The following is a 22,787-nucleotide window of genomic DNA, read 5'->3' as shown; positions in this document are numbered from 1 at the left end:
AAGGCCACTTCATGACAGTGAAACTAACAGTGGTGCATGGAGTATTAAGATGTTCTACCTAACCCGTTCAGAAACAAATTGTTAGTAGAAATCCATGGATTTTTACTCTAAATGCATCAATGTGGGTTTGTAACAGTTGCACTACTAAATTATTAAAATTGACCAGTGTCCCTCTAAAGTTCTGGCTTGAAACTTTTCGTTTGATCATGATAGGCCAAGTAAAACCAGAGATAAGGTCAAATATATTTAGTATAAACATACTGAACTAAACGTTATCCTTATTTTACCTCTTATATCTTATATTTGTAATCAACATTTAAAATTCTTCATTGAGCATGATTGTGCTTTGAAAGTAAAACATTTTCAAAATCAGATGTTATTGGGGGTTTGTGCATGTTTTTTTGTGTTTAAAATATTGATCCAGTAAGTCAAAGTGAAAAAATTTTGATCAGGTCATATAGATGAAGTTGTGCTGAAAAACAAATGATACCAATATGGAATCAGTGGTGGAATGTAACTAAGTACATTTACTCAAGTATAATTTTTAGGTACTTGTTGTTTACTTGAGTATTTCCACATGTCACTTTATAGTACTCCACTGCATTTTAGCAGCAAATATTGTACTTTTTACTCCACTAAATAAAGCTGACAACTTTAATTACTTTTCAGATTAAAATTTAACATAAAAACATTTACATAACAGTTTTAAATGATTATGTATGTTTAGAAATTAAATCACATAAGAGTATATAATGTCATTAAAATGAGCCCTACCAAACAGTAAAATGCTGCTTACATAAATGCATCAAAAATACAAATCCAATAATATAGTTGTATTATATAAATCTGCATAACGAGCACTTTTACTATTATACTTAAGTACATTTTTATGCTGATACTTTTGCATTTTTAATACAAGGAGTAGCAGAAGGCTCTTGCTTGTAGTAAAGTAATTCTGCAGAATGGTATTAGTGCTTTTACGAAGAAAAGGATCTGAATACTTCTTCCACCACTGCATGGCATGGTGAACATTTTTTTAGTGTCAGAATGAAAAATATTCAATAATGGGCAAAATATCAAAAAGGAAAACAGTCCATCTTTTAACCAATTTACCAACTTTAATAAACGCAACTGAAAGTGGCTTATGACATATAGTATATTATTAGATTTTTTTTTATTATAAAGACATACATAGCCTACCTACAATGCAATGCTTACCAACCCATGTTTATTTAGTTAGTTACATTATTGCAATGCAATTATTGTCCCCAGTCAGGTTTCATGAAACATACAAAAATACAAAGCAAAGAGCTGAAATATGAACATGATGACAGACTCGTTGTCAACTGATCAAAGCGATCAGATGAAAACAAGTCGAAGCATGAAAACAGTGCTTCTGTGATGCGAGTGAGTGCATTTGATACGGAGAAGCTGCAGAGGTTAAGCTAAAGAATCAGAAATAAGTAGTTGGTCATGTTTTAGAGCTTACTGTACTGGAGGTTAATGAACAATCCTAATGTTTGTGAAGGAAGATATTCAATAAGGGCTTTGTTAAACTAATGACTTCTTTCCAAATGCATCATGTTATTATGATTGATTCACCAGGCAAATGGTTTCAATCCTGTAAAAAGCTTCAAATATCATATTCAAGGGTGTCATTCGGTAAAGAAGTCAGATTTGAATATTGGTGACAATATTCAATTACTACCACCCCTCTTCCATGCACTCCTGATCACAAATAAAGTATCTCAAAGCATTTCAAGTTCTCTTTTGGCCCATACATGGTTGTCTTCAAATGCCCGCTGGCAGCAGGCGTCTCACTGGGGGTCTGTGCTGGATGATCCCACAATGCCGTGCTGTCGCAGCAGGTTCCTCAGGATCTGATTCTTGGACTTCCAGTCTTCTACCTGAGAAACAGCAACAGATCATACAGCATATGCCTCATCAGTTGAATCAGACAGGAATGCAACAAGCATTACCAAGCATTACCAGACATGTTTAATTGTGGAAATAGGTTGATTTGTGGTCTTTTATTAGTATGTAGACATCAGCTACATGCCTTATAAGTATTATTCTGGCTTTAAATAAATAAAGCTGGGTTGGTATTTGAAATGAACATGACTGTAGTGGCATCTTGCTGGTAAACCAACAAACAACACAGTAATATATGCAAGGCATTTTACTTTTTAAAATGTACACTCGCCAGCCACTTTATTAGGTACACCTGTTCGACTGTTCATTAACGCAAATATCTTATCAGCCAATCATATGGAAGCAACTCAATGCATTTAGACATGGTGAAGACAAGCTGCTGAAGTTCAAAGCGAGCATCAGAATGGGGAAGAAAGGTGATTTAAGTGACTTTTAATTTGGCATGGTTGTTTGTCTGCTGATCTAACAACCATCTCTAGGGTTTACAGAGAATGGTCCCAAAAAGAGAAAATATCCAGAGAGCCTTGATGCTTGTTGATGCCAGAGGTCAGAGGAGAATGGAGACTGGTTCAACAGGAACTCAAATAACCACTGGTTACAACCAAGGTCTGCAGAAGACCATCTCTGAACACACAACATGAACACCTTGAAGCAGATGAAGACCACAACGCCACTTTATTAGGTACACCTTGCTTGAGGTGTTAAACGCTGTTCAGACTTTTTCACACTAACAAGAACTAAATTCTGACAAAAAAACAAGTAATGAGGCTGGGCAGCTTTAGCAGACGAACCTCCTGTCTGAGTAGCTGGTTGTCGATCCTGAGTCGATCCAGAGTGCTGATGTCTTCCCCCAGCTTCAGGTTGCTCGTTCTGAGTTCTTTGATGTACTCGCAGGCTTTGGACAAGATTCCTCCTTTACTCTGAAACAAAACACAAGCGAACTCAAAAAAAAACCCAAATTGTCTGTTTTTCTTTCTGATCATTTATTCTATGGGGCAGCTGTGGCTCAATTGGTAGAGCGGTCGCGGTGCTGCGTTCATAGGTGTGTGGATGAACTCCCAATGGTGGCAGGTGGTACCAGTGTGCCCTGATAGCCTCGGCCACCAGTATGCATGTGAGTGTGAACTGGGGAATGAGTGCAGTCTGTAGTGTAAAGCGCTTTGGATAAAAGTGCTATATACGTGCAGTCCATTTAACATTTCACCATTCTTGTCTACTATGTCTGTCATCCTGTTTTTTTTTAGTTTTTTGTTTTTTTGGGGGGGGGGGGTTGCAGTGTTTTACATACTTTTAACTTACAGTTGTAAGGAACGGCCATCTGAAAGGGGCTTATGATGCTATAGTAATTCCTGTTCAAGCCTCTGACAACTGGCCGAAAATTAGTCAAATGCATAACTTATTGAGTGTTATATGAGTCTTTTCAAAGTAAAAGCCATCTAAAGCTTCATACATTGATTCATACCAATTTTTATGGTCTTATTTTGGGGAAAAAATGACCTAGGTCCAGACCTCAGTGAACTCATAGCTGGGTTTGCCCACGGTGGAGTGAAGGCTGAACTCACCTGTCCTGTCTTGGTGTAGTCGATGTTACAGTCTGGGATGGCCTTTGACAACTGCACTATCCAGTTGTTGATCTTGTCTCTGCGCCGGCGCTCAACTGTCAAAAAACATTTGACTTTACTCTATCATTCATACCCGTCGGATGTTTTTTTATGTTACTCAACTTTGGATGTGAGCACTAACCTTCATTGTGCTGGGCTCGCCGTTTATCATCTCTGGAACCCCGTGGAGCCTCTTGCTTTCTAGAAAACAGATTAGAAACAAACACATTAAACTGGCTCGACTTACTGGACTTTTTTTTTTAATATTAAGCTGTGCATTAATGCAACAGTGCTGTATTTCTGTTAAATTATGATGGAATTACGCTATGTATGGCTGAGTGCGAGGTGCGATTGTCCTTTGATTGGAACCCGTCAAAACTTCCTGGGGTGACATCATCACGTAAAGCTGCCCTGAAAAATAAAAGCACAGAGAACAAGCAAACAAATAACATGTTATAATGAACATCTTTACTCAAGCCACAACTAAAACAAAAACAACAGTTTCTCAGTTGTGAGAGATTTGAAGAACGATAGAAATGCCGACAGCCAATCAAAATCCATCCAAACTTACAACGTTCCACCTTTAAACTCTATTTAATTATAAATAAAGAGAAGTAGAGTTTACACAATGCATTAACAGCATATCTCTGTCTCTTTGCCTCCATGGTGCTGAAAGACACATGGCACCACGCCTGCTTGAATGCACCATGTTAGACAAACCCTTCCATCAGAAAACAGTAACCTAATCTAAGCCTAAAATATTGATATTTTATCAAAGGGTGCCAGGCAAGAGACAAAAATTCTGCAAAACTTCCACATCACTGCAATCTGATTATATAGAGCAGAGAGGAGAGGGCAAGAGAAGTTATTGGTAGAGGTTGTGAAGTAAAAAAAAAAAAAAAAAACATTTTCATTTTTTAAAAATTCAACTTGAGCTTCTTTTTTGTGATTTATGGCATTGTAACACTTTTATACTCCACACAAATTTAGTAATAGCTTTAAGCAAAAAACGCCTGGAAACTGCTTCGGGGAGTCAGAGAGTCCCATTAAAATTAGCTTGATGCAGCGTCAAAATTAGTGTTTCCCTGCTGTCAGCTTCTCTCTAAAGTACTGGCTTTAAACAAGTAAAACCAGAGATAAGGTCGAATATATTTAGTATAAAAATATAGAACTAGATGTTCTCCTCATTTTACCACATTTGCAACATTCTTAATTGAGCATGATTATGTGTTTCTTGTTGTTGTTTTTTTGGGGGTTCAAAATGTTAATACAATAAGTCAAAGTGAAAAAATAATTATCAGATCATATAGGTGAGGTTGTGCTGAAAAACATGATACCAACATGGCATGGTAAACATTTTTTAAGTGGCAGAAAGATAAGTATTATATATATATATATATATATATATATATATATATTATATTGTTATATTAAAAAAACTGACAAAATAGCCCGAAACTCCAAAGGATTAATGGTTTAAAAAGTTGCATTTCATTAATTTAATTGTAAAAATGACACTTTAAACTTTATCATAGCTATAGTATATGCCAGGCTGTACTTACCTGTGGGTGTGGTCTGACCCAGCAGTGTGTCAGAGGCCTGCACCGTGGTCACCATGGTGCCAGTGGTGGCGTCTGCGATGGTGGCAGGGTAGTAGGTGTACTGCGTCTCTGTGCTGCCATCTCCCTCCAACCCCTCCGGCTGAGAGAACACCGCCTGACAGCAGAGATTTTAGACAACGTCACAACTTTTTTAAAATCTGCGTTGTAGGAGTTGAAACCAAGTTTGAAATGATTTGATAATTAGTTATTCTACACAGGAAAATGTTATTGCAGCAGAAACAAATGAGCAGCATCGTACTGATAAGTAACTTGAATAACTAAAATACACATAAAATGGTTTTAAAAAATTGTAAAAAGTCTGGCAGCAAAAGTTACCAAGTTACCAGAATACTAATAATATACATAGTGGGGCGGCATAGCTAACCTGTTGTTCATTTTGTGATAAAAGCACCAAATTTGGTACATATATAGCTTAATATATTTAGAAAAAGACTGGATATTGGGCCATCGCATATTCACAATCTGTTGACCATGGAATAGATAGAATCTGCCGCCTCCAAGCTGCTGTTTACATGTTTTCAACACCACAAATATTAATTACATAAAAGTTCAAGTGAAAATATATTTTATGACAATGTAAAACAATAAAAAGTTAAAGAAAATGCAATGAAACGTTGAGATTGCCTCTGCATGTTACAGGAATAAATGGAACCCCTTGGCTTCATTTTCACATTATATATATCTAATGAAACTGGAAGGTCTAAGGAATCCATTGGTAAAAAGCGTGCCAGAATATCATATCGGAAGCTGAAATATTAAGGCAGCAATGTGAGGCTTTTTTTTTTGCTAGGGCAATTTTACATGACGATATTCAAAGTGGTCACTTGACCTCTGGCATCATGCTTTCTCAACCAATGGGCTGTCTGGGTTCCCAAGAGTCTCCCCTTTACAGACATGTCTACTTTATGCTGATAACATGCAGTTTAAGGCAAAAACCACATTGTTTTTCTCATGCATTAACATTTTATTTTTTCCCCAACTGTATTTGAACATTTGTGCATATTGGGTTCCCTAAATTTGCTTTTAATTACATAAATTGGAAAATGGAAAAATGGGAAGCTGAGATCCTTGTGGTTCCAGTGAGCCCACTCTAATTCATGTTGGATGATGTCAGTTCCCATAAGAGCCCATGAGGGAATTTCTTGAATCTTGACCTCACTGTATAAAATGAGCTAATGTGACCTCTGGGATAATCACAGCAACATGGAGGGCTTTCCGATGATGTTTAATATATCATTTTTAAAAAATGTGATAAAAGAACCAAATTTGGCAGATGTATTGACAGATATATTGGGAACAAAACTGGTTATTGGGCCATCACAAATTCAGACCCTGGTTGTCGTGGGGCTGAGGGTTTCTCAGCACTGCTAAGAACAGAAGTGATTGCTATCCAATCATTGAAAAAACAGAAATCTCCAGAATGATTAACGTTTTTGAAGCCAAATCACAGCATGGATTTTTCTGTTGTTCCAACGCTCTTGGTGTATTGATGTAATATCTTGAAGGGTTTTTGATATTTTTTATAGATTCTTGACATTAGAAAAATGCCTAATTCAGCAACAAATGTGTGTAACGACTTTAACCACAAAATTGCTGTAACATCTTATGGGACATAGTTGAGCATGAAAATGGACTTCAGAAAGACAAAAAAATATTAATATTCTGAACCTTAATAGGTTTATTAGATTCACAGTGCTGAGCTGCATCTCAAATTAATCTTCAGGTTCACAGCTTTCAGATGATGTACACCACTTTTATGTGGCATTTACTGTTCCTCCAATTCCCTATACAATGGTTAAAGCGGTTTTAACTGTAGAACTTGTACAGATGCGTATTAACATAGGCCATGTTACATTGTTGCAGTAAATGTATTGACACCATTATGTACACCACTAAAGTTATTTGAAAACACCAGTTTAACACTAAAATGTCCCTGCTTTCAGCATTCACTACCAAATTTTTCTTTTTAGCATCAATGTAAAAAAAACTTACATTGCCATGATATAGAGGATAAATATATAAATATACCATATCCCAGTTTTGACCACAATTAAAATAAGAATAATTTAATCTATAAAAACATGTTTTCTGCGCCTAATCAATGTATCATTGTCATAACTGTCGCATTTGCACCTAATGTAGAAGAAAAGGAAAAATCCTGTAAAACTAAAATTGAGCATGAAAGAAACAAAATGAAGGTTCACATATGAGACACCAAAAATAATTAGTAGCTATAAAGTGTGCTGAGACAAAAAGTAATGACACATAGTGAGGGGGCAATAAAATTGCAAGTAAATGATTAATTCAAGATTAAGAAATAGAAAACATGAGGGGTCTGTTTGAGCCCTGATCCTGATCGGAGGTTGAGATTGGTTAATCAGTGACTTGTAGTTCCTTCTGGTCACCAGATCAAGGTCAGCGTTTCTGAAAAGGAAAGTTAAACCTTCCAACTCCTAAATAATCAGTCTGTGAATCGAGAATCGAGCAAAATTTCCAATCATTGACTGCGTCGATGCATAATCTTTCAATTTAATTGAATGTAATAATCAAGACTTTTCAACAGCTCCATTTCTTTAAGATACATTTTGAAATGATAAAAAGTGTGATTCATTTGCAATTCATTTGCAGTTAACTATGGACAATTATGCAGTTAATCACAATGAAATATGTAGATTAATTGACAGCATTACTCTCTTGCAAGGAAGTTACTTGTTCCAGGTTCATTTTTTTTCCAGATAAGTGGAGACTTGTGTGCTATGTTTGGTGCTTTTGGCCCCATCCCCAATCAAAGTCCTTTAACCCATTTAGTTCTTTAACCCATTTAGACTGAAAGAAGTCTGCGTGTTCCGGATGAACCAATGAATTGTAACAGGATTCACTGAAATACACACGTGGAAGGTGGAAAACAAAAACAAAAAATAAAGGTAAAGGTAAATCAGACAATGACCCAGACTTTAATGAGCCTCCAGACCTGCTGGTCCACTACTGTAGTTACAGCAGGATGATGACGTACACTAACTATAGTTATTGCTCTACTACTGACCATTTGTCCCCTCTTTTTGTTTCTGTGCCAGACCATTTTTCAATATTTTTTGTTGTTGTTTATTGATGTTTTAAAAAATGTTAAAGCACTTTAGGGCAAAGGCAGTTCTCTACAGTTAACCCTTTACAAGGCAAAGAACTATATTTGGTAACTTCAGGTAATATTTCGAGACAAAAGTTGCAAATTTACTAGATTAAAGTGGTAAATCTACAAGAAAAAAGTCGCAGATTAACAAGAAAAAAGTGGGGGAAAAGCAACTTTTTTCTCCCAGATTCACCACTTTAAGTCTCATAAATATATGCATTTTTTTCTCGTAGCCACTTTAATCTTGTCAACTTTTTTCTCAAAATATTATTTTTGTATGTTTGTTTTTTTAACACATTCTGGCTGTATGTAATATTCTCCAATATTCTCTAGGGTTGAAATTTGCAAGTATTTCAATGAGTGCCCTATCAAGGGTTAAAGTGGTGAATCTGGGAGAAAAAAAGTTGTTTTTTTCCACTTTTTTCTCATAAATCTGCGACTTTTTTCTTGTAGATTTGCCACTTTAATCTAGTAAATTTGCAACTTTTTTCTCGAAATATTACCTGAAGTTACCAAATACAGTTCTTTGCCTGATAAAGGGTTAAAGCCTAGGGTTTAAGCTTTTAGATGATTTTAATTTCATGTCTCTATCTACTACAGAAAATGATTTAGGAAACATTCTGTGCAGTTTTTCAGACCCTCAGGTTTTGGGAGGTTGTTTCGGCAGACTTAGGTCTTAATGAGTTAGTATCTATCTGCCAAACAGAGGCCAATCTGAGCCTTAAATGTTGATTAAACATGCATCTGGCACATTAACGACTGCTGTCTACTTATTTTTCACAAGGCTTGTTTATTCAAAAACTGGAACCGGGAGAATGTGATGGAACGCCCTAAGCTACAGAGAAGAAGGCTGCAGGGAGCACTATAAGTTGAATTTTATCCTTTTACAGAGATCACAAACACGTGTTTATGCAGTGTCGTCAGTGTCATTCTCACCTGTGTGACTGTTTGAGTGGTTGCTGGGAATCCAGTGACCAGGCTGACCGCTGCAGCTCCATCTGTCTGACCCTCCAACTGGCCATCTGACACCTGGATCACTCTGTAGGTCACCTGGGACACAAAACATTACACTGAGTGGTCAATATTTCATTACACACTGAGTCTGAGACTACGTTCACACTGCATGTCTTAACCCATAAGAACCCACGGTGACACGGGTGTCACAAACATTTTAAATGTTCTAGTGATGTTCATGTATGTTTTCTCAAGTACATAAGTGTGTTTTTCAGTGTTCTACAGCTACAGTAGCTTGTTAAGAAGCCATCCAATGAGGCAGTGTTATTTATATTTATTTATTATTGATTTATTATTATTTTTTGTTACTTAAAAACAAATCTGAAAAATAATTTGTTGTTAAACAGCACTATTAACCCATTGACGCCGGGAAAGCATTATCGCATTTCTACCATTAAAGCCGGGAGCGCTGTTGCGTCACTCTACCATTAAGGCTGGGACAGCGGATATGTCATTTTGTAGTATTTGTATTTTTTTCCACCTATTTTCGGTCTCTTGGCCAACGAAATGCATCAGAATACAAGTGTGAGTGTCAAAATGCAACATTTGACTTTTCCAGAACTTATAAATCATGGAGGAAGACGACTATAGCGGAGGAGCTCAGCAGTAAGTGACGGAAGCGATCTGATGAAAACAGCGCCGATGATTTAATTGCTGATCCGGACTTTGAACCCTCGGAACCAATCGACCGGCATTTATGGATGAGGAATATGTTTTTAGACGACATATTTTCACAGAAGAACAGACAGATTTGTGGCCATCTGGAGATAATAATAATAATATTATTAATAATATATTAATATGAATAATAATAATAGGCTAATTGATTGTGATGATGATATAAGAAATCATGACTGTTTATGTCTTATATTACTTTATGCATCATTGAGTACCCTGAAAAGTGCAATATATAAAATGTATTATTATTATTATTATTACTATTATCATGATAATTATTTTTTTATTACAGTAGGCTAATGAGAACTATGTCTTGTTCTTCTAGTGGTCATATCATGTTTGCATCTTGCTAATGGGCATGTATTAGTATTATGCATAGGATTTTTTTATTCAGTCAAATGTAACATTTGCTGAGTTTGTTGATTTTTAAAAAAACTTTATTGAAGGTTTGGACAAATAAACTCAACTTCGTATGAAAGCCACGGGTATAAGCTCTCAAATACTTTTTGAATTTCATGTTTATCTGCTACAGAGGCTGAAAAATCTATTATTTAGTAGGTGTTGAATTTCCAGAAAAACTTCAGGTTTTAGGGGGTCATTTGAAAATCGCCCATAGGTTTTCCAGGCATTTTTTCCCAGGCGCTTTAGGCCTTAATGGGTTAACGTCACACTTTTGATATATGTTGTGGAGATGCAGAGAAAAAGGAAAATGTGTGTCTCTGTAAGCAGAAAATGTGTCTAGTTAATCAATTTACAAATAAGAAATATCATAAACTTAAATACCATAAGCACCCAATGTAACATTTATATGTTACATCACAGATCTTTGACATTTAGGGGTAGTATTTTTTTTTTTTAAAACATCATAAATGTGTTCTTTGTGGTCCACTTGGTCTGTGGTATACCCCCCATAAGTTTCCTTTAAGGATTACTGGGTCTGGGTTCTTATGGGTTAATGCTCAGTCCAGATTAATTGCTCAGATCTGATTTTTTTGTTTGGCTGTTAACATTATTTTTTAAATGTGGCCTATATCAGACTCCAGTGTGAACTGCTCACGGTCCTGAACTGAGCCGCCTGCTCAGAAGAACAATAATAAAGACGTCACACGCAGCACGCTGTGTACAGGAGTAAACATGGAGGCTGCTGAAGTCAGTGTTTACGGTGGAAGCTGGTCAAGTTATGAGCAGATGATAACGAGAAGAAGGATGAGGAGAAAGAGAGCAACATTTTTAACAACAGCTTTCGTTGTGTGAGTGGAGGAGGAGTCGGCGCCAGGAGTGATGGGATTGTGACGATATGCATTAGAACACAGACAGGTTACAATGCCACCCCTCAAGTTTAGCTTGCACCACAAATACTTCTGAAGTCTAAGGGGACATTAACGCCTGAGTTGTTTCATCTGCTTGAAATGAACTCTGGTGCATATTGTCACACAGTCCGTTTGGTTTTTGCACGTGAGAACGCAGTCCAAACCAAAGGAAGGAAGCAGACAAAAACAGAGAGCATTATGGGTTGAATTTGGGTGGGAATTTGTGAATAAACATCAGGCACAGTAGTGGCAGGCTTAAGAAATGTCTCGTGGACAGACGTGGTCTAATGGTGACGTAAAGGCACTTATAGAAATATGGTCAGACGACTAAATGACACAAAAGCAACAAAGTCTTCAAATCATTTAGGGACTAAATAGTGGTTAATGGATTCAATCTCACAGCGGATAAAAGACGCATAAAAGTGAAAAAACTAAGCCAACAATACCTTAAAGTTGACTTGTTCTAAATAGTGTCAGCTCTTTCCCTCACATATTCTGTCCAACAGACGAAGGACATTTGTTTACGATGCTTGGTGATGAAGCACAGTGTGGAAGCAAAGCAAACCAAATGAAATATGCAACAATGCAACTTCACCAACGAATCACCAGACTTTATATGTGAAAGCGATCTAAAACCTCCCTGTCCTTACACTGACTGCCTCCATCGCAGCTGTCCGACACGTTTGTAATCACAGTGTCCAAGTGAAAAGCGCAGTATTGTGACGACTGGCGCTCTACAGCAGGGATGGGCAACTTAAATGCTGGAGGGGGCCACAATTTGTCATCGACACTACCACAGGGCCACATATAGGACCGTGCACTTAACCAGACATGATGAAACTGCTATTTTTCAAATATGTTTACAGTGCAGTAACTTGATCAGGAATGATCTTGCTGCATGGACAGATAATTTGACTCGACAAGATTTCTTTAATTAAGATTGTTAAATCTAGAAATAAGCATGTTGAGCGCTTAAAATAAGAAATTAACTCTTAAAGCAAGATAAATTATCAAACACTTCTAAATCTAAGTTTGTTTTATCTTAAGAACCAAATAGTTTGCAGTGTATAACAGTATAAATAGGAATACAAAAGGTTTGAAGCAAATAAAACATAACCACTTACTGTGATTTCTTTTTTTTTCAGCGCAAGAACAGCAGACCAACATTAATTGCAAGAATTAATTTTGTGCATTTTTACACAGCACTTGTAAGATTTTATGCTCAAATGAATTAAGTTGTACTGAGGGCCACTTCAAGTGAGGGCGCGGGCCGTATGCGGCCCCCGGGCCTCCAGTTGCCCATCCCTGCTCTAGAGTGACGTAAAAGGGACTATTCGGACTGAAGTCACATTGAAAAATTCAGATTGATGTGATTTGAGCTGTTCGCACTGTTTTGAAACACATATGAGCAAAAAACAAATCAGATTTGGGACACTTTTTCTTGCATTGTGATCGTAGCCTAAGTCTAACTTCTACTTTTAGGTCAGCATTAAGTGAAGTGGGTCATGAGTACTGGGACCAGGGGGTAATGTGACTGGCATACTGACACAATTATCAAGGATTGTGGAGTCATAGACAAAATATGCACTTGTTAAAATCAGTTTGCATGCATCCAATGACATATCCTTCTGGCGTCACAAATGACAAGTATTTCCATTTAAATCTATTGTGCCAAATGCTATTTTCTGCTCACAAGACACAAACTGTGTGCAGCAGAAGTGCTCAGACAACCTGATCAACAAGTACAGCCTTGAGGGGGACCTTGTGACGACTGGCCAATCAAAGGAGCTACTCTAGGCTCTTACTTTTTGTTTGTTTGTTTGTTTGTGTTTGTAGGGATGTGGTGGATACAGTCATCAGTCACATGACCACCAAGTAATGGATGTCTACTCCTCAGTTTGCTTCAACCTGAGTGTATTTATGATTATGTGTCTCACGCTGGAATTAATAGTCAAAGAACGTCTCTCCATACTTGAAACAACAGCTCAAAGTCTAAGTTTATCTAATGTTTTTGTAAACATACCTGCCCGCCTGTTCCTTCTGTCTTGAAGAGATATTTGATGGGTTGGTCAGTGAACGTGGCAGCAGACTGAATGGTGGCGATAGCTGCTGGATCTTCTGCCGTGGCTACAGACCCTGAAGGAGCACGAAGGCAGAGAAAATGTTCGTCAACTAGCTAATAGAAAGAATAAAAGTAAAACTACTGAATACAATATTATTATTGCTGGTGGTATGATTCAACAACCATGTGCACTCTTGTAAAGAAATAATATACACTGAGCAAACACAGCATGTTTCCATGGTTAAAATGTCTCTCTTCATGCACTCATAGTAGCTTTAAAAGGTTTTCATTGGGTGGAGCTAAGACACTTGTGAAACACACAGCATTAAAAGGCTGAACTCATGATTTTCACCTTCCAAACACAGTGCCTGAAATCAGAATCAGAAACACTTAAATGAATATACTAATATCCATCCCCAGAGGGAAACTCAGTTTTGCTACAGTTAATCCAACAAGAATAAAAAGAAATAGAAGTATTTATAGTAAAATATACACAGACATAAAAGATATACAGACTACAAAAATGAAGATTTATTAACTTTAAATAGCTTTTCACCAGAGTTAGGAGAGTGACATTAATTTATTAAGCAAAAATAATAGTTTGCGGTTTAGTTTCTCCTAGATATGAATATATAAATTGATATACATTTCTTTTACTTAATTAATTAATTTTATCTTATTCTACTTTTTTACTGTATTATTATTATTACTTTCAAACATTTTTTTTATAGAAGAATAGTTTGTAGTGTAGTTTCTTCTCAATATAAATACATACATTATATAAAATTTTAAATGTATTTATCTTTATCTATTTTTTTCTTTTCTATATTTTTTTTGATTGCATTATTAATATTACGCTTTTTCTCCCTTTCATTTGCTTTGATATACCATTCCCTTACAGTATTTATTAACTTTAAATGTTTTTTTCAGCAGAGTAAGGAGAGTGACATTAACTTAATAAGCAAAAACGTTTGTAGTCTAGTTTCTCCTAAATATAAATACATATTATATATAATTATTTCTTTCAATTTGTTTATCTTTTTCTTATTCTAGCCCCCATTTTTCTCTATTTTTTAAAAATTGTATTATAAGTATGACTTAATTTCTCATTTTCCTTTCCTTTATATAACATTCCCTTCTTACATACAGTATTTATTAACTTTAAATGTATTTTCAGCGGAGAGTTAGGAGCGTGACATTAATTTAATATGCAATTTTAAAAAATAGTTTTGGATGTATTTTTGTTGTTGTTTTACCTTCTTCGTTGACGGTAACACTCCCATCTGGTTCAGGGCTTTTCTGCTGGCTGCACACGTAGGAATAACGGAGAGGAGTCATGTTGTGGTTAAATTAGTTGATGAATGAATGAACTAGCAGGTAGTCGGTGGACTGGTAGCTTAAATATGAGTGTATGTTTGTTATTAGTTGACAATGTCCCCGTCCCACTCACCTCTTCATCTCTGCCGACAGCCTTGGACGAGGAGACCGCCTTCACTCGCGCCCACTGCCAGATGTTGAAACAAGTTCATAAGTTTGACAGAAAGACGAAATAAAACTTTGCTTACAGCTACACAAAACTGGGCATCGATAGGACTTTAAAGGACAGTGACAGCAGAGCCTAAAGCTGAAAGGTCTTAGAAATAGGCTGCTGGTAGCTAGCTGAGTCAGAGCGAACGTCACACGACGGCTGATAGCGGAAGCTGGCCGTCTTTGCCTTCAAAATTAAAGCATAAAATTAGAATCGCGGGCAAACCAGCCGCCATTTGTTTGGAGGTGCGTGTATGTACTATGCGTTACGGTAAGAACGTGTACGAGCCGCCTTCAAAATAAATGCAATGCTCGTTGCATTTTCACAAACAAAAGATGAATCAAATTAATATTGAGTGACAATCTGAGGTGATTAATTACAAATATCAGGTAAAATACAGTACTTATTCTTATAAATCGTCACCCTGTTAAAATAATCACCTAACTCATTTTTCAAATTTTGCAGGAAACACAAAAAACTGTGTAACATATGACATTTATTGATCGTTTCACTCAAAAAGGATGTAACAAAAGGATGGCTATTGGCACAGTAATAACACTGTGTGTAAATGATGTAACTTAAGAGAAATAAATGACTTAGGCAATTTTTTGAACATGCCTTTGTGACTTAAGCAAGATATGGTAACACTATATTTTGAAGGTGTCTACATAAGAGTCACACAAGCCTGTCAGAAACATAACATGACAAGTATCATGAGCATTAATGTTACTTCAAAGTGTCATTAATGTTCATGACACATCGCATGTCATGTTTATGACACGTTCATGTCACTCTTATGTAGACACCTTAGAGTAAAGTGTTACCAATATTAGCGTCAACAATAAAACACTGATAAACTAAACTGATAACTAAACAATCTCCCTCTAGCTCTTCTTTGCTGGGTTCATATCTGATGCCTATGAATGTGGCAAATTTCCAAAGAAGTGATGATCTTAAAGGGGTAAAATCACATGATCTGATCAACTGAGGATGTAGGTGATTTTACCATAGGTGGCCGGCGTCATGAGGAGATGATTTAGGCACAAAAAAACAATTTTGACAAAAAATGACTTAGGTGATTATTTTAACAGTGTGACGAAATAATTACTATTCACCATCTCATGTTTTTTATTTAATATAATTATTTCCATGCATGTATTTTATAAAGATTATACTGTATTTTATTTTTTACTTTTGAGTTGTTTGCTGTGCTTGGCTTGGCTTGTCTTGTCTTTGCTGTATAAGCTGCTTGATACCTGATTTGCCCTCTGGATGAATACTGGTGTGTCATAATGGATAGGTTAAATGCATAGATTGAATTTCCCCATTGTGAGGGAATCTTAATAATTAAGTATCTATCTAAATATGGTTGTGGCAAAGAGCTGTTTCCTTCTAATAAAAAGTTGAATTTAGAAAGATGAAAAGCTCATATTTTAAATTCAAATTAAATTCAAATTATGTTGGCTAAATGTAGTGGAGTAAAAAGTATAATATTTGTATAAAGTATAAAGTTACATAAAATGGAAATACTCACGTAAAGTACACATACCTCTAAATAGTACTGTATTACATGATCTTAGTTAGATTTCACCACTGGCAGTGGTTTGAAAAAGTATTCAGATCCTTTACTTAAGTAAAAGTACTGATACCACACTGTGAATTACTCCTGAAAAAGTCCTGCATTCCAAACTTACTGAAGTAAAAGTACAAAAGTATCAGCATCAAAATGTACTTAAAGGACCATAAGTAAAAGTACTCATTATGCAGCTCAATAAACTACTTAATAGCCTGTTATGAGGTTTAATTAAATACATAAAAAGTCTGATCACTTTAAATTGATCAAGTTCTTTTAATAATAAATATAGACATGAGTAACTAAAGCTGACGGCAGAACATATACTATTTGCCTCAAAATATAGTGGAGTAGAAGTATAAAGTTATATAAAATGGAAATACTCAAGTAAAGTACAAAAGCCTAAAAAGTGTACTTAAGCACAGAACTTGAGTAAATGTACTTAGTTACATTCCACCCCTGACCACTGGTGACAATGCAGTAAAATAAAGTTGACCGGAAAATTGCTTTTATTTTAAAGGCGGTTCTTACACGTTCTTACCGTAACTCCTAGTACAGACACGCAGGAATGACCGCAGTGAATTTGAGCGGACCAAACGTTTCTGAAGTGGGAAGAAAAACTGTAAAATGAAACCGCGTTAACATTTATTTATTATAATTCCCTTACAAGGCATGCATCTCAACTTTTATATTCTTTTACTAAGATGGAATTCAATAGGAGAGTAAACGCTATTTTTTGTTTTGACGTTTCGCACCGGAAGTCAGGTTTCATTGTGTCTAGCTCGACACGGATCTTACCTTTTAGCTACACTCGGCCCAGCGGTTTGTACAGATGTGAAACAAAGCACTTTCCCTTTCGCTAACTTTGTCGGAACACTGCACGCAACAGCAAATAAATACAACCTGAAGCGATATTCAAAGCGCTAAATATGGACACAGCCATAAATTATGTTGAATATATTTCAGTCTGGACAAAGATCTACTTACGCCGCAGTGGTCCCTCCCCCGATATTTGTCAACAGATCAGCGGCTGTGACGGCTGTGCGCATGCGTACATGGACATTAATTCCCCCGATTCCAGATCAGTTGATAAACTATTGAATATAAGTATAAAACACGGAGCAAATATGGTTATCTGACCCCCGGTCTGTGGTTGGTGATGACATTTTTTCAGTGGCGATGGTACGTTGAGGGACTATTGTTATTCTGAAATAGTGGTTTTAAAACATCAATATGTATTTAGGATTATACATGTACAAATTACTTATTATCTTTGTCTTACAAATATAAATGTATTACTTATATATTCATATCAAATATATAATGTCATAACTAAAATTCTCTGCCTTAAAGACATTGTACAATTTACTGCATTCACCTAGCGGCCACTTCATTAGGTACACCAGTACAATGTAATACAACAGCTCTGCCATTAGTTCTGCATTTATGAAGATTGTAGTTTTTCAGGTTTTTTGGATTGTCAGAAAGGTAATAATTCTACTTTATGTTTATTACTGAGGTCACAGTGGGTGGTGGTGGTGGTGGTGAACTGGAGTGCATTATATTGACAGGTGTTCCTAATATTCTGGCACTACCATGTATGTAAATTGGATGAACCAAAATATTAGAAACACATCTTAATATAATATTTAAAACTACTGAAAACTACAACCTCTATAATGAAGATATAGTTAAATTGATACCTATCTGACAGTGTCAAGCAAAACTTAACATTATTATTACTATTGTAAAGGAAGAATTCATAGATGGAGATGTTATATTAGAACACATTAGGTTATACAAGTGGATCTAATGAAAATAACAGTTTCCCGGATCAAGTTAGTCTCCACCGAGAGGGGTCACTGTCGAGTCGCGAGTATCAGCTGCATGTTTGACTGCATTATTTCTGCAAAATCGTCAAAATAGTTACTGTAACATTATATGGTGGTGAGTAATTGTTTTATTTAAATAAAAGCTCAAATGGTGCACAAAGAAAACAGCGGGGGAAAACATCAAAAACATGATAATCTAGCAATGCTGTCTTGCTTTACCCACTTGCGGAAATAAATGTTAAGTCCTTTATTTGCCAACATGATGCAGTTTTTCTGTGTTATTGTGGTGTTTCTGCGAGGATCTAACAGCCTGGAAGACTTCATGTAAGACCAAAGGGTGGGAAAACACTGGACAGCGCCCGTGGTTTGATCCCGTTAGGGTGAGAGCCTCGTAATCAAATAGATTTGTGGAACGAAGTAACCACTGAGCTAAACCAGTGCAGCAACAAAAACAGGAAACAGACTTTATCAAGGCTGCTGTTTTCTGCTTTGTTGTTTTTTTTATCCTCTTAAAGCAGACTTTGCTGTAAAAGTGCAGGAACCATGAATCTTGCTTTATCGCAATATTTTCAAAAATATAATAAAGCTTCCAAAAATGCTTTTTGTTACAGTTGCTACTGTATGACAATAGAAAAATAAGTACTTCTGTAAACAAATACAGGTAATACGTTTTTTTTAAAAGACACTCTTCACTAAATTTACAACACTATAAGTGCAAATTCCAGGCTTAAGTAAATTAAGATATGTACAAATGGAAATATTAAATGCAGAATAATATGATTTGGAGTAAAATAAAAATAGGTATGTACAATAGAATAAAATACAGATATGGAAATATAGGTACAAATATGTGTAACAAGAGTGTGACAAATTGAAATTTTGCACAAGATTCATATAGAAATTCGGGATTGCACAGATAAATCTTATAAATAAAGTTATAACGCTAAGGGGTGTGAAGTTATTAATGACCTAATAACCTAGTCCATATTGATGTAATCTAGGTATAATGGTTTTCTACCTGGATCTGGTCTAAAGTGATCTATATATGAAAAAAAGTGTAAATTTTAAGGAAACCTTAATTTAATAACTGAGGCCTTTTTTTTTTTTTTTGTTTGTTTTTTTTTTTTGTTTTTACACCAGTTACTGTTTTGAAAGCATGTTAGGCTTGAGATAAGAGTCTGACGCACACTTTTAAACGTATACCTTTATGCAAGCTTGATGCATTTTATATAGTCTATGGCTTTATACTAGGCTCGTCTTTATAAGGACAATTTCCGTGTTTCACTGCTGCACTGGTTTAGCTCAGTGGTTACTTCGAACCACAATTCTTACTGTAGAATTCGTCTTTCTCTATCCGTTCGCGGGTACGAACCACGGGCGCTGTCCAGTGTTTTTTCTCCCTCTGGCCCCGAACTGACCCACAACCTTTCACTTTGACAGTAAAGTCTTCTTTAGCAGGATAAAAGCTCTGTTGCAGATCTGTCAAGTTGTCTCTCCACGGCAGCGTCACTGCTCAAGTCACCCTGTAGTTCTGAAAAAACAGTCCGGCCAGCAGCCACTTGTTTTCGCGATGCATGTATTTACGAGACATTACGGTACAAACGTGTTAGAACGCCCTTCAAAATAAAAGAACAAATTTTACTGTTTTTCCATCTAACTTCAGATTGCAATTAAAAGGAAACCATCCATAATCAGAGATCTGTTCCACTTCAGGTGGGCAGTGGACATCCTAAGGAATGCCCTCAGATGATTCAGGACATTCTGATGTATAATTTCGAAATTAAAGCCTTCTGAAATCTCACATATGACACATGAGCTTTTATCCTTCTAAATCTCAGATTACAATTAAAGGCATTCATTGACAGAGATTCATTTCACTTCAGATAGAAGATAGCAGACATCCTCACAGTGTCCCTCGGCTGATTGCAGTACCTTCTGATCTGAAATTTAAAAAAAATTAAAGCATTCTGAAATTGCATATAATCCGTTATATTCATTCTAATTTCAGATTACAATTTTAGGCAAACTGTACATTGTCAAAGACTCATTTTACTTTCAACTGATGAGAGACATGCCCAGAGTGTCCCTCTATTGATTTCGGGACATTCAGATGTGGAATTTCAAAACGAAAGGCCTTTAACATCTTACATATGAGATTGAGACTGGTACAAATGAGAGTTGTACCAGTAGTCATAGGTAATTCTATAGATTTCCCGGATTGTACAGAGATTTGTGCATAACATATATATATATGTATGTTATGCGCATATATAATTAATTGCAATCGGGAATTAATAATAAAATACAGGTAAACACTGAAATAACTCTATAAAATATGAGATGGATATAAAATATGACCTCAATAAAAGGTCAGTGCTGGTGAACAGCTCCTCAGTTATTTTATTGTTCTGTGTAGAGGGTGACTGGTTTTGTCAAAGATGCTTTTGATGTGAGGAGAAAAGTCAGTGTGTAGTATTAGGTGCACAATATGTAAACACAGTAGGGTAATTCCTTTAACAAATCAGACTGAAATACATGCAAGATAATCTGTTTGTTGGAATCAGAGGGAGAGAAAACACTGGACAGCACCCGTGGTTCGATCCCGGGGAAGGAGAGAACCTCATCATCAGATTGATTTGTGGAACGAAGTAACCACTGAGCTACACCAGTGCAGCAGCTCCAGCAGGAAGCTGTCTCTATAATCACAAGCCTGTGAGTGCTGCAGAGGCGTATCTGTGTTCCTGCACTTCAACAGTAAAGTCTTCTTTAGGAGGATAAAAACACTATTGCAGCTCTTACTGCACTGTGTTTCTGTCTCACAGAGCCTCACAATTTCACTGTGTTTTCAATTTGTCACAGTTGACACTTTTGTTTTTGTGCTTATCTCCCTCTGGTGGTCATCTGATAGCACTCACTGGATGATATTTCTGCCTCTTCACAGTGACAGTAGAGCTGATGATGTGGTGCTCTGTAGTTCTGTTTGGCTCCACAATGTGTCAGCAAGAGATCCTGACATGTGACAGACTGATCTGAGGCTGATGTACTGAGAGTCTTTAACAGAATGAAAGACAGCAGGTTAGACCAGAGGGAGAGAAAACACTGGACAGCACCCGTGGTTCCATCCCAGGGAGGGATGGAGATCAGCGTATTCTCCAGAGAGAAATGTTGTCGAAGTAACCACTGAGCTACACCAGGGCAACTTAACCAGCAGAAAAGAGACCTTATCAAGCTGCTGCTGCTGCTGTGTGCTCTGTACATCCTAATGGGACGCTGCTGTAGAGAGAAAACTTCACAGAGCTGCAACAGAGTTTTTTTCCTCCTAAAGAAGACTTTACTGTAAAATTGTAGGAACACAGATAAGCCTCTGCAGGCTCATGTTCATACAGACAGTTTCCTGCTGCATCTGCTGCACTGGTCTAGCTCAGTGGTTACTTCGAACCACAATTCTTACTGTAGAATTCGTCTTTCTCTGTCCGTTCGTGGGTACGAACCACGGGCGCTGTCCAGTGTTTTTTCTCCCTCTGGTCCCGAACTGCACCACAACCATTCACTTTGACAGTAAAGTCTTCTTTAGCAGGATAAAAGCTCTGTTGCAGATCTGTCAAGTTGTCTCTCCACAGCAGCGTCACTGCTCAAGTCACCCTCCAGTTCGGAAAACACAGTCCAGCCAGCCGCCACTTGTTTTCGAGATGCATGTATTTACTAGACATTACGGTACAAACGTGTTAGAACGCCCTTCAAAATAAACGCAAAAGTTTTACTGTTTTTCCATTTAACTTCAGATTGCAGTTAAAAGGAAACCATCCATAATCAGAGACCTGTTCCACTTCAGGCGGGCAGTGGACATTATCAGGGTGTGCCTCAGATGATTATAGGACATTCTAGAGACATTCAACAGATCCTGACATGTGACAGACTGATCTGAGGCAGATGTACTGTATGTATAAAATAGATATGTACAATAGAATAAAATACAGATATGGAAATATAGGTACAAATATGTATATATGTAACAAGAGTGTGATATATTGAAATATTGCACAAGATTCATATAGAAATTCAGGATTGCACAGATAAATCTTATAAATAAAGTTATAAAGCTAAGGGGTGTGAAGTTATTAATCATGACCTAATAACCTAGTCCATATTGATGTAATCTAGGTATAATGGTTTTCTAACTGGATCTGCTCTAAAGTGATCTATATATGAAAAAGTTACAATTTTAAGGAAACCTTAACTTAATTACTGACATTTTTTGTTTTTTGTTTAGTTTTTTTGTTTTTACACCAGTTACTGTTATGAAAGCATGTAAGGCTTGAGATAAGAGTCTGACTGCTGTCTGGGGCACACTTTTAAACGTATACCTTTATGCAAGCTTTATGCATTTTATACAGTCTATGGCTTTATGCTTATTAGGCTCGTCTTTATAAAGACAATTTCCCGGTATGACTGCTGCACTGGTCTAGCTCAGTGGTTACTTCGAACCACAATTCTTACTGTAGAATTCG

The 22,787-nt window shown here is 36.5% G+C and overlaps 1 protein-coding gene across 2 annotated transcripts; it reads right to left on the bottom strand.

Annotated features, from left to right (window-relative positions):
- Window positions 1-1,098: 1,098 nt before the first annotated feature.
- usf1 (upstream transcription factor 1) lies at window positions 1,099-17,476 on the bottom strand. 2 transcript variants are annotated; one of them, XM_059331980.1, is made up of 11 exons: window positions 17,435-17,476; window positions 14,797-14,850; window positions 14,603-14,652; window positions 13,308-13,420; window positions 9,219-9,332; window positions 5,096-5,249; window positions 3,857-3,944; window positions 3,676-3,734; window positions 3,495-3,589; window positions 2,724-2,852; window positions 1,099-1,907 (listed from the first exon to the last, which is right to left on the bottom strand). In XM_059331980.1, exons 2-11 carry the CDS (start codon window positions 14,802-14,804, stop codon window positions 1,818-1,820), a joined length of 900 nt encoding a protein of 299 aa, XP_059187963.1. In that variant the 5' UTR covers window positions 14,805-14,850; window positions 17,435-17,476; the 3' UTR covers window positions 1,099-1,817. The 2 variants fall into 2 exon arrangements, with proteins under 2 accessions (XP_059187963.1, XP_059187964.1); XM_059331981.1 differs by lacking the exon at window positions 17,435-17,476 and adding an exon at window positions 17,246-17,403.
- Window positions 17,477-22,787: the final 5,311 nt, after the last annotated feature.

This window comes from Centropristis striata, chromosome 4, assembly GCF_030273125.1.
Source record: "Centropristis striata isolate RG_2023a ecotype Rhode Island chromosome 4, C.striata_1.0, whole genome shotgun sequence".
Lineage (NCBI taxonomy): Eukaryota > Metazoa > Chordata > Actinopteri > Perciformes > Serranidae > Centropristis > Centropristis striata.
The sequence above is the reverse complement of the archived record's forward strand: the minus strand, read 5'-3'. Positions and strand labels throughout refer to the sequence as shown.